This window comes from Furipterus horrens, unplaced genomic scaffold, assembly GCF_987537825.1.
Source record: "Furipterus horrens unplaced genomic scaffold, mFurHor1.1.pri manual_scaffold_3, whole genome shotgun sequence".
In the NCBI taxonomy this organism is placed as follows: domain Eukaryota; kingdom Metazoa; phylum Chordata; class Mammalia; order Chiroptera; family Furipteridae; genus Furipterus; species Furipterus horrens.
Window position 1 is genome coordinate 168,761,242 of NW_028327173.1, and position 11,198 is coordinate 168,772,439.

Consider the following 11,198-nt stretch of genomic DNA (forward strand, 5'->3'; position numbering starts at 1 on the left):
TTTTGGAGTTCCATACATCTCTGATCCATGGGTAAAGAAAAACTCATCCTTATTATGAAAGTTTTTGTAACCTTTACAGAAGACAAAAGTTTCATGAACATAAGCATCAGCTATTTTCATCACTTTGTGATCTTTTAAAATCCTCATAAATCCTGTTTATTATTCTTGCATGGCTATATTCATAGTGTGCGCATACTATTTTCTGTTCTGCTTCCTTCAGTTAAAATTATTTTTATATATTGACATAGCCTACTTATTCTTTTTAATAGTTGTGGCAAATTATTGTATATTGATGTACTCTAGTTTGCTTAAGTGTTCTTCAGTTGTTGGGCATTTAGGCTGTTTAAGTTTTTAGTATTATAAAAAATGAAACTTCACTTTTATAAACATTGCTTTTTTTATTTTTAATCATTTTTCTTGGAATGTAATCCTTAAAATGAGATTACCAAATCAAAGGACATAAAAAATTTAAATAACTTTCCTTATGTATTGGCAGATTGTTCTCCAGAAAAATTGGACCAGTTTGCATTGCCATCAAGAGCATATGGGTGTTCTTAATTTCATTAGTTTTTGAAAGAACAGTAGCTATAATAGTAAAATATTTTAGAATATTTTACATTATTAAATTTTTATGTTTAACATTAGTTTCTGGAAATTATTTGACTTGTTTCAGCTCCTAGTGACAATATTAGCATAAAATAAGCATGAATTAGTTACAGAACTACAATTCTCTTCCCTTTTAGCCTATTTAGCTGCAGATTGATGGTTTAAACAGGTAATAATGGAGAGAAAATGCCCTAGATTGGTCCTGCTTAAATTATCTTTGAGGACTAAACTTTTTTAAAAAAGATTTTATTTATTTATTTTTAGAGAGAGGGAAAGGGAAAAAGAGAGGGAGAGAAATGTCATTGTGTGGTTGCCTCTCACATACCCCCAAGTGGGAACCTGGCCCTAAACCCAGGCATGTGCCTGACTGGGAATCGAACCAGCAACCCCTGGGTTCACAGGCTGGTGCTCAGTTCACTGAGCCACACCAGCCAGGGCTAAAGTTTTAATATTTGGAACATGTTGGGTTTTTTGTTTTTTGTTTTTGTTTTTTCTTCCTGGCTTGACTTGAATGAAAAGCTCAACTATATTTAAATAAATAGATTATGTGAAAATGGGGTAGAGGCTGTACTCTTTAGAAGCCACTCAGTTCCAGCCCCCACAACCAAAGAGGCTGGAGAAAGTTGTGGGACATTCTGTCAGATCGTAAGCATCCTCAAGGGCAGGGACTGTGTCTTTTCTATCGACTCCTGACTTTCCAGACCCTAGCACAGTTCCTGACACATATGAGGCCCCTAATAAATCATTATTGATCAAAAGAAGCAAACACAGGTTAATTGCAGAGTAATGGGGAATGAATGGGACTTGGATGAGGTTGCATTGAAGATGTCAGAGAGTAGATTTTTATGGGAAACGTGCTGGGGGAATTGCTGAATATTTGGCCTCTTGTACAGATGTGTGAGATGCCAGTAAACACACCAGAAAATCCCTGGAAGGTGAGTCCTGAAGAGGAACGAGAACGTAGAGACTTGAGGAAAACTCATCTTGTATTCAGCATTGACCCCAAAGGTTGTGAAGATGTGGATGACACGCTCTCAGTCAGAACCTTAAATAATGGCAACCTGGAACTTGGGGTTCACATTGCGGATGTCACACACTTTGTGAAACCAAATTCTTATATTGATATTGAAGCTAGGACAAGGTAATGCTATTTGAAATCAGCACTGTGATTATTTATATGTGACTGTAACATATTTTGTCACTATGCTAGTTTCAGATTTTCAAAACATTGATTTCACAATTTAAAATTCTGAAGATCTCCTCCAGAAAAAATAAAATTGAATTCCACTTCCCTTTTTCCTTTAGAAAAATAGTATCTTGATCAATGTACCTTGATGTTTGTAACAGAACCTTTTCATACATTGTTTTCTTTTAAATTGAAATAGGTTAAATTTTTTCATGGAGCAATATGCTATTTTATATAAATACTGGATCATTACACTCTAATTTTTTATACAACTAAGAGTCATGTCACCTTTTCTTTCTTTTTTATGTCAGTGGAAGCATATTTAGCCCAAAGCGGTATCGCTCAGAAGAGTGAGAACATGGGAATAGCTTTATTACCCAGTCGGCTGCATTTTATGAAAAACAACAGCCTTGGGGGATTTGTACTGAGAATTTGGCTGTTTACCCCACAGCAGCCATGCAGTCAGCAGTTCTGCTTCTTGCTGCTGAAGGTCATGTACTGGTATGTGTGTCATTCACAGGGCCACTACTTATTATTTAGCAGACCGCCGCTATGACATGCTGCCCTCCATCCTCAGTGCTGATCTGTGCTCCCTGCTGGGAGGCGTCGATAGGTGAGTTCATTATTTTCACGAGTGTGATGTCTGGTGCTCTTGCTGCTGGCCTTTCTCCTTCCTAATGTGGTCTATCACCCCATGCCCCATCCCTGCCTCCCCCACGTATCCTATACACCCCTCTGTACCACTTATTTCAGACAGCTTAATTTCTCTCACCTTCTCTCTTCCTCTCCTCTTTCCTCTCTCTACCTGTGAGGCTGTTTCTCCCTGTTTTCTGGCTTTTCTAAGTCAGCTGAAGTCTGAGAACAGATGGATACAACTTGGTGCATGTGTATTCCCTGATTGAGACTGTTTTGCATGAGGAACATGAACTTAGTAAGATTTTTTTTGGTAGTTAAAAGTTTATGCCTATTTTTGAATAGGTAATACAACTATATATAGTCCTAAATTCATAGATTCTAAAACATATTTAGTGAAAGGATCCCCCTACCACTTTTCCTTGGCTACCAGTTTCTTACATATTTTTCTAGGTATAATATACATATGTGCACATGTATGGACATGTGGGCTTTCTATTTTACATAAATGATGACTTTATATACAGGGTGGGGCAAAAGGTTTACAGCTGTATGTGAAATACATAATTATTCTTGTATTAGTTATTATATTACTTTCTATATGAACAACTGTAAACCTACTTTTGCGCCACCTATGTATGCTGTTCAGCAGCGCTCCCCAATCTTTTTGGCACTAGGGAGTGATTTCATGGAAGGCAATTTTTCCACAGATGGGGTAGGGGAGACAGGAGGCGGAGTTCAGGTGGCAATGCTTGCTGCTGTGCTCCACCCCTGCTGCTCTGCACCTTACCCTTTTTTTTTTAACCTGATGTATTTTGGGGCTCATTCCTTGTTAATGAGAGTTGCTCATCTATGCAAATTTGGGTTGTTTCCAGTCTTTTGCTATTAGGAACAAAACTGTACTGAATTACTTGGAACATAAGTCATTTCATATTTTTTAAAGTACCGTGTATCTGGAGGATAAATTCCTAGAAGAGAAATTTCTGTGTCAAAGGGTATATGTATTCGTTAGGTAGATTTAATCAAACTGCCCTACAAGAGGTTACAACAATTATATTCCTTCCATCAGTGTATGAGAATGCTTGTTTCACCCAAGCCTTGCCAGCACAATATATTGTAATTTTTTCTTTGCTACTTTGATAGATGAAAATGGTATCTTAGAGTGGTTTTGGTTTTCATTGTAACTCAATTACTGTGAGTAAAGTTAAACCTTTTTTATATGTTTAACAGGTTTTTACCTATTCCTGTGAATTATTTCATGTTCCTTTGCCCTTTTTTTGAGTTTTTGGTCTATTAGTAATTGATTTGTAAGAGCTCTTTGCATCTTAGGAAAATGAGCCCTTTATTTAGAGGGATTTGATAGCTAAGTGGTTCTTTACTAAATGAACTTTTTGTTAATTTACCTACCATCAAGACTGATATCAGTTCAGTGTCATCCTATAGGATTTGAAAGGATTTGCTTTTCTTTACTAGAGAGCCCAATAGACTTGACTCCCTCTCTCAGTTCTATGCTATGGAGAACTATAAGTAGGGTTTGTAACATTACATGTGAACTTATTTCATACTTGCTCAAAGCTCAACAGAACCTAGTCTAACTCTGATTTAGTGGTGGAGTGTTTGGATTGAAATATCAGATTAAAAACCTGTAGCAATGCCATTTATTTCACGTTACAATTAGGGTCTAGTTTTGCTTGCTTCAGAAATGGAAGGATTAGCCGTGGCTGGTATGGCTCAGTGGATTGAGCACCAGACTGCAAACTGAAAGGTCACCAGTTCAATTTCTCGTCAGAGCACATGCCTGGGTTGCAGGCCAGGTCCCCAGCTCAGGGCATACCAAAGGCAACTGATCAATATGTGTGTCTCTCTCTCTTGCTCCCTCCTTTCCCGAATCTCTAAAAATAAATAAAATCTTTTTAAAAATGGAAGAATTAAATAATGATGTCAGTGTTACTGGTTTTGTAGGTATGCTGTAAGTGTCATGTGGGAATTGGATAAAACCACCTATGAAATTAAGGAAGTGTGGTATGGCAGAACCATTATTCGATCAGCATACAAACTGTTTTATGAAGCGGCCCAGGAACTACTGGATGGAAACTTTAATATCATTGATGACATTCCAGAATTCAGAGATTTGGATGAGAGAAGCAGAGAAGCCAAGCTAGAGGAGTTAGTGTGGGCAGTTGGAAAGTTGACTGACATAGCACGCCATGTCCGAGCTAAACGAGACCACTGTGGTGCTCTGGAACTGGAAGGGGTGGAAGTTCGCGTACAGCTAGATGAAAAAAAGAACATTCGTGACCTCATCCCCAAGCAGCCCCTGGAAGTCCACGAGACAGTGGCTGAATGCATGATCCTGGCCAACCACTGGGTAGCCAAGAAGATCTGGGAGAGCTTCCCTCATCAGGCCTTGTTGCGCCAACACCCTCCTCCACACCAGGAGTTTTTCTCGGAACTAAGAGAATGTGCTAAAGCAAAAGGCTTCTCCATAGATACACGGTAATTCCTCCTTTGAGGGGGCAGAGAAATGGAAGGGAATTCTGTATACTTATTTATCTTTCAGTAGTTCTTAAAACATGACAGCCAGATCTTTGACCAAAAATAGAACACTTCTTGACTTTCTTTCATTGAATGTAAGTATAGAGACTTAAAATTAAAACAGGTCTATTGAGGCATAATTCTGAAATTTGTAATACAGAAAGGAACTTTCATTTAATTTCATTAGTCTTTAGGCAAATCCCAAGAAATAATTCCATTTATTTTCCTACTTTAAAAATGCATCATTATCATAGGACACCACACTAATGGTAAATTTATATCAACCCTCCAGAGACTGAGACTCTTTACTCCCCATCTCCAGGATAAAATATTTTCCCTGTTAAAAATGATGTATGAAGATTTTTCAATATTTTATTCATTAATCAAAATGGATTTTTTTTTTCCTTCTATCTTTAGGTGACAGTATCTTTTGCTGGTTTGTTTTGTGGTTGAGTTGTGTGTGTGGGTGCCAGGCACAAGTGCTATGGGCTTTCAGATAGCATTTTGTGTCATTCATATTTTACAGATAGGGAAATTAGGTCTGGAGAGGTTAATGACTTGACTATAATTTAACAGCTAGTCAGGACTGAGTAAGATTTGAGTCTAAGTCTGTCAAACTTGAAAGTTCACAGCAGTGCCCACTGTATTGCTTTGCTTTTCTGTTCATCATTCTCCATCTTTCCCCCTTTTCTTTTAGGGGGTCTACACTACAGAACTGAATTATGTGCTCTATTATTAAACTTTTAGTATAACTATATTTCCTGGGTTTTTAAAAATTATTTGAAAGTAAATGCTTTCTGTCTCTTTAAATAATAATAATTTAGGTGTTTTTTTTTTTTTATCTTGTGTACATCAAGTTTAGTTTAGTCTTGTTTTTTAACTGTCTGGCTCCATAATGCTTGATTAAAAAAAAAAAAAGCCCATTCTCAGAACTGTACAGTATGTTTAAGGTTAAGGATATTAGGAACTCAACACATATTTGACTACCTGCTATGTGCTGAGTGTTAACTTAACCTCGTAGGTATTAGCACATTACTGCTTAGGAAACATTTATTTTTGTTTACATCTTAAAATCAAACTAGATTTCTATAGTTGAAAAAAGTTCTTTCTGGTATGTGTCCAAAATAAATTTCACTCCTGTCAGATGAGAGTATTCAGACTGATGAGTGAAGTGTTCCCCTTGGAGTATTGACTAATAAATCATTGCTGGGGACTAAGTTTTTCCTTTTTTTTGGTCAGGTCTAATAAGTTACTGGCTGATTCTCTGGATAATGCAAATGACCCCAATGATCCCATTGTAAATAGATTGCTTCGCTCTATGGCTACACAGGCCATGTCTAATGCATTATATTTCTCCACTGGATCCTGTGCAGAGGAGGAGTTCCGTCATTATGGTAAATGATAAAATCTTTCTTCATGTGCCCATAATCTTGAGCGGGTTGTTTTAAAAGTATTTGTTGTTGTTTATTTTGATTTTTTGCTTCTTTTTAAAGGTCTTGCATTAGATAAATACACTCACTTTACTTCTCCAATAAGAAGATACTCAGATATTATAGTACACCGATTATTAATGGCAGCCATCTCAAAAGATAAGAATATGGAAATTAAGGAAAATTTGTATAGCAACAAAGATCTTGAGGAATTATGCAGACATATCAACAACAGAAACCGAGTAAGAGGGGTTTTAATTTCTCTTCCCATTATCTCTTTTGCTAAGAGTATCAGCTTTCTTGGGTAATAGGATGAAGTATTGTATATTTTAGCAAATTAAATTTTAGAATTATTCTAACTAATGAAATAACATGAACAATTATAAAGTGTGTTGAGTAGCTCTTAATACATTTACAATGTCCTGAAGTAACAATGTGGATTTGGGAGATTTAACAATAGGTTACATGTTTTTCCCAAATGTAGAAATGTAAAAGATCATCTATCATCTTACTACCCAGAAATAACCATTATTAACAATTCTGTGTAGTACTTTTTATTTATAAAAATATTATACTGTCCTGTTTTGAAATCAAATTTGCCCTGGCTGGTGTAGCTCAGTGGATTGAGTGCCGGCCTGTGAACCAAAAGGTCACCAGTTCAATTCCCAGTCCGGGCACATGCCTGGATGGTGGGCCAGGTCCCCAGATGGGGGCGTATGAGAGGCAACAAATCAGTGTATCTCGTGCACATTGATGTTCCTTTCCCTCTCTTTCTCCCCTCCCTTCCTCTCTCTAAAAATGAATAAAGAAAACCTTAAAAATAAAAACTTAAACATTCAATTCCTCAGTCATACTAGCCACCTTTCATATGCTCAATAGACATGTAGCTAGTGGCAACCTATGGGGCAACACAGATATACAACTTTTTCATCATTGCAGAAAACCCTCTTGGGCAGCAGTGTTTTAGACAATCTAGTTTACAACCATCCTTGAGTACAGACTTTTACAGAAACAGCTTAGATTATTGCCTGGATAAATTCCTGGTAATAATGAGTTGTTAAATCAAAAGGGGAGCACAAATGGAACTGTGATACATATTACTAAATTGTCCTCCAGAGTAGCAGTACTAATTTCCACGTCCATCAATAGGCTTTTGGTAGGATACTTTTCCTCTATCTGAATGAACTATACAGTTTCTAAATAACAAACTGGTTGTTTTCCTAAAGAATTAATTTTCTAAGACATTTTTGAAGGAATGATACTGATGGTTTTGTTCCCACACAAATCGATTTAATTCATAACAGAAAAGACTACTTGTATTAATAGTTTTATAGAATCTAGCCTTTTTAAAGACATTGTTTTTGTGGGACTATGAATTTTGTTTCTTCTGGGAATGTCAGGGAAGTCTGTCATCATGATTTGAGGTTGTATTTCTTATAGGCAGCTCAGCATTCTCAGAAGCAGTCTACTGAGCTTTTCCAGTGTATGTATTTTAAAGACAAAGACCAAGAAACCGAGGAGCGCTGCATATCTGATGGGGTTATTTATTCAATTAGAACAAATGGTGTGCTTTTATTTATACCAAGGTATGTTGTATCTAATATAAAAATTGTTAAGAAATCATAGTTAAACTAGCCCTGGCTCAGTGGATTGACTGCTGGCCTGCGAGTCAAAGGGTCACCGGTTCAATTCCTGGTCAGAGCACATGCCTGGGTGTGGGCCAGGTCCCTCCGTTGGGGGCATGTGAGAGGCAACCAATCAATATCTCTTGTACATAGCTGTTTCTCTCCCTCTCTTTCTCCCACCCTTCCCCTCTAAAAGTAAATAAATAAAATTCTTTAAAATATTTTTCTAAAAATCATAGTTAAACTGAAAGTGTAGAATACAAACAGTACTTTAGATATAATTAAAATATTTTAGCATTTGTTACCATATGTACATAATGTAATGTACATATAATTCACATAGTAAGTATAAAAGATTAGAATCTAGTATGTCTGTATCACTCTTAGGATAAAATTTTACTTATTTAGCAAGATATTTTGTTTCTATCTGATCAATGAGATAAATATTTGGAGGTACATCACAGAAAAAGTTGTTTTTAATCTAGAAGAAAAACTAGCACTCTAGATAAGTATATAATATCTGCATTCTAAGAATACATTATCTCTGAATTTTTATTCTGGCAATGATTCAGGTTTGGGATTAAAGGTGCTGCTTATCTGAAAAATAAAGATGGTTTAGTAATCTCATGTGGTCGTGATAGTCGTTCTGAATGGAAACCAGGATCCCTTCAACGATTTCAAAACAAAATCACCTCTACCACAACAGGAGGGGAATCTGTTACATTCAGTTTGTTTGACCATGTAACAGTAAGTCTATATTTACATTAAATATTGCTTTCAGTGTGAAGAACAAAGAATGTGATTTAATAATATGCATTTTATCCTCTATGATAGGTGCGAATATCTGTACAGACCTCACGTTGCCATTCTGATACAATCAGGCTTGAAATAATGAGCAACAAACCATACATGATACCAGATACAGAACTTTTTCATCAGAGTTCTCTCTTGCTAAAGAGTGATTTAGTGAAAGAAGTAACTAGATCTGTGGAGGAAGCTCAGCTAGCCCAAGAAGTCAACGCAAACATCATTCAGGAAGATTGTCAAGAATATTGCCAAACCAAGGGAAGAAGCCTGTACACACTTCTAGAGGAGATACGGGACCTAGCTCTCCTGGAGGTTTCAAACAGTCATGGAATATGAAATACTCTTCATATTTCAATAAAAGAGCTTTATCTTATGTGAATGTTTTACCTTCTTTTCATCACTAACATTAATCTCATTTTTCATGTCACCCAATGTTCTAGTTGATTGAGATTGGGTAGATTCACAGACCATAGTCCCCCCTTATCTGCGGTTTCACTTTCCATGGTTTCAGTTCCCCACAGTCATCCATGGTCTGAAAACATTAAATGGAAAATTCCAGAAATAAACAATTCCTAAGTTTATAAATTGCATGCTATTCTGTGTAACCTGATGAAATCTCTCGCTGCCCCACTCCATCCCGCATGGGACATGAATCATTAGTAGTGTATCCACACATACTAGTGGGTATAAACTAGCATCTCGGTTATCAGATTGACTATTGACTTCATAATGGTCCGAAGTGCAAAAGCAGTGATGCTGGCAATTAAAATGTGGCACAGAGAAGCAATAAAGTGCTTTCTTGAGTGACAAGGTGACAATTCTAAGAAAAGAAAATGCTGAGGTTGCTAGGATTTATCTACAGTAAGAAGGACTCTTCTGTCTGTGAAATTGTGAAGGAAAAATATTTGTGCTAGTTTGCTAAGAGACTACATTCACATGACTTTTATTCCAGCATTCTATAATAGCTCGATTTTATTATTGTTAATTTCTTACTGTCCCTAATTTATAAATTAAACTTTATCATAGTTATGTGCATATATAGGAGAAAACAGTATATATAGGGTTTGGTACTCTCCAGTTTCAAACACCCACTGGGGGTCTTGAACAATACATATCCCCTGTAGATAAGGGGGACTACTATATATGTAAAATGTTTTCTCATCGTAAAGTTGCATTAAATAAAGTACAATTAGGTCACTATGTAAACTTATTTTTCAGAAATGAATACTAAATGGTGGCTCTGCAAATCGGGTTGCCAGTAGCTTTTTAATCAATTCAGAATTGATATTTGGTTGTCTTGAACCAGTTCTTTTTCCAGTAATTGCTACATTAGGTCATTTGGGTCACAGGCCCCTCTAACATCTATCAGGTTAAGTTTTCAGTCATTTTCAGATAGTAAGACTTAGTCCTTCCCACCTATCCTACCTATCCCTTTAAAACTATTTCATATTTGACTCTAAACTCCCTTGTGGTCCCCAGCACCAGTTGGTGATAGCACATAGAAGGGTACGCAGGTACTGTCAGTTCTCACTTCCCTTTCCACCCTCATTTTTTCTGAGTACTCCTTGGATGATGAGCTGCATTGGTTTTGCCCTTGTGGTAGGCTTGTCATTTTGTCAGCAAATTGCACCACTGGAAAAATAACTCTCCTTTCTCTTTGTCATCTCCTCTAGCCCAGCAAGTGAAGGTGTAGAACCAGAACAGGTCCTCCTGAGAAAGCAGTTTCTCTAGGCATTGGGTGCATCTGAAGAGACTGGGCTCCATCTTCTAGCTGATCCCCTATTAGCAATAAGCCACAGTCCTCAAAAGCTTATGCCTCTTGGGCCCCCTTCCTATGCCAGTCCCCAGCAAGACCACAGCCACCCCAGCCTTCCATACCTCATGTTCTTGTACTCAATTTCCTGGCCTTTCAAACAAACCATCCTTGTCATTTTTTGTCCTCGCCTGAAGAGGGGAAGATGTCCAGCTTCATGGAGAGAAGCCACTTCAGCACCATCACTCTGCCAGTCGTTCTCATAAAAAGCAACTTTCCCATCTCCTAATTTGTAAAAACTAATTTTGCCTTTCCCTCTCCCACATGGGAATCTCCAACCAAGAACTAGACAGACCTTCTTTAAACTTAGTTGTCAATGTAGTACTTCCTTATCTGTTAATGACCCCTCTACCAAGTTGATAAACTCAGGCAGGAAAAATTCTAATCAGGTCTTCTCACCACCTGGGCCTAACACTTCTAGCCTCATATTTACCATACCCAAATCTTCCTATTTTCCTAGATTTTCATTTCTGTTTCACCATTGTACATGTACTCTCTAATCCTTGGAATCTCCACTAACTCAAAGGTCTCCTATGAATCCACCCTAGGTGCTCTATGTTCCT

The 11,198-nt window shown here is 37.1% G+C and overlaps 1 protein-coding gene across 1 annotated transcript in view; it reads left to right on the forward strand.

Moving 5' to 3' along the window:
* DIS3L (DIS3 like exosome 3'-5' exoribonuclease) overlaps nt 1–9,195 on the forward strand; it is a 32,155-nt gene extending 22,960 nt beyond the window's left edge. The window contains exons 10-17 of the mRNA XM_090270800.1: nt 1,500–1,747; nt 2,313–2,405; nt 4,388–4,921; nt 6,200–6,354; nt 6,454–6,632; nt 7,831–7,976; nt 8,588–8,762; nt 8,850–9,195. Coding sequence (XP_090126926.1) covers nt 1,500–1,747; nt 2,313–2,405; nt 4,388–4,921; nt 6,200–6,354; nt 6,454–6,632; nt 7,831–7,976; nt 8,588–8,762; nt 8,850–9,158 — 1,839 coding nt within the window. The 3' untranslated portion in view covers nt 9,159–9,195. The remainder of the gene's footprint in view (nt 1–1,499; nt 1,748–2,312; nt 2,406–4,387; nt 4,922–6,199; nt 6,355–6,453; nt 6,633–7,830; nt 7,977–8,587; nt 8,763–8,849) is intronic.
* The last annotated feature ends 2,003 nt before the right edge of the window (nt 9,196–11,198 follow it).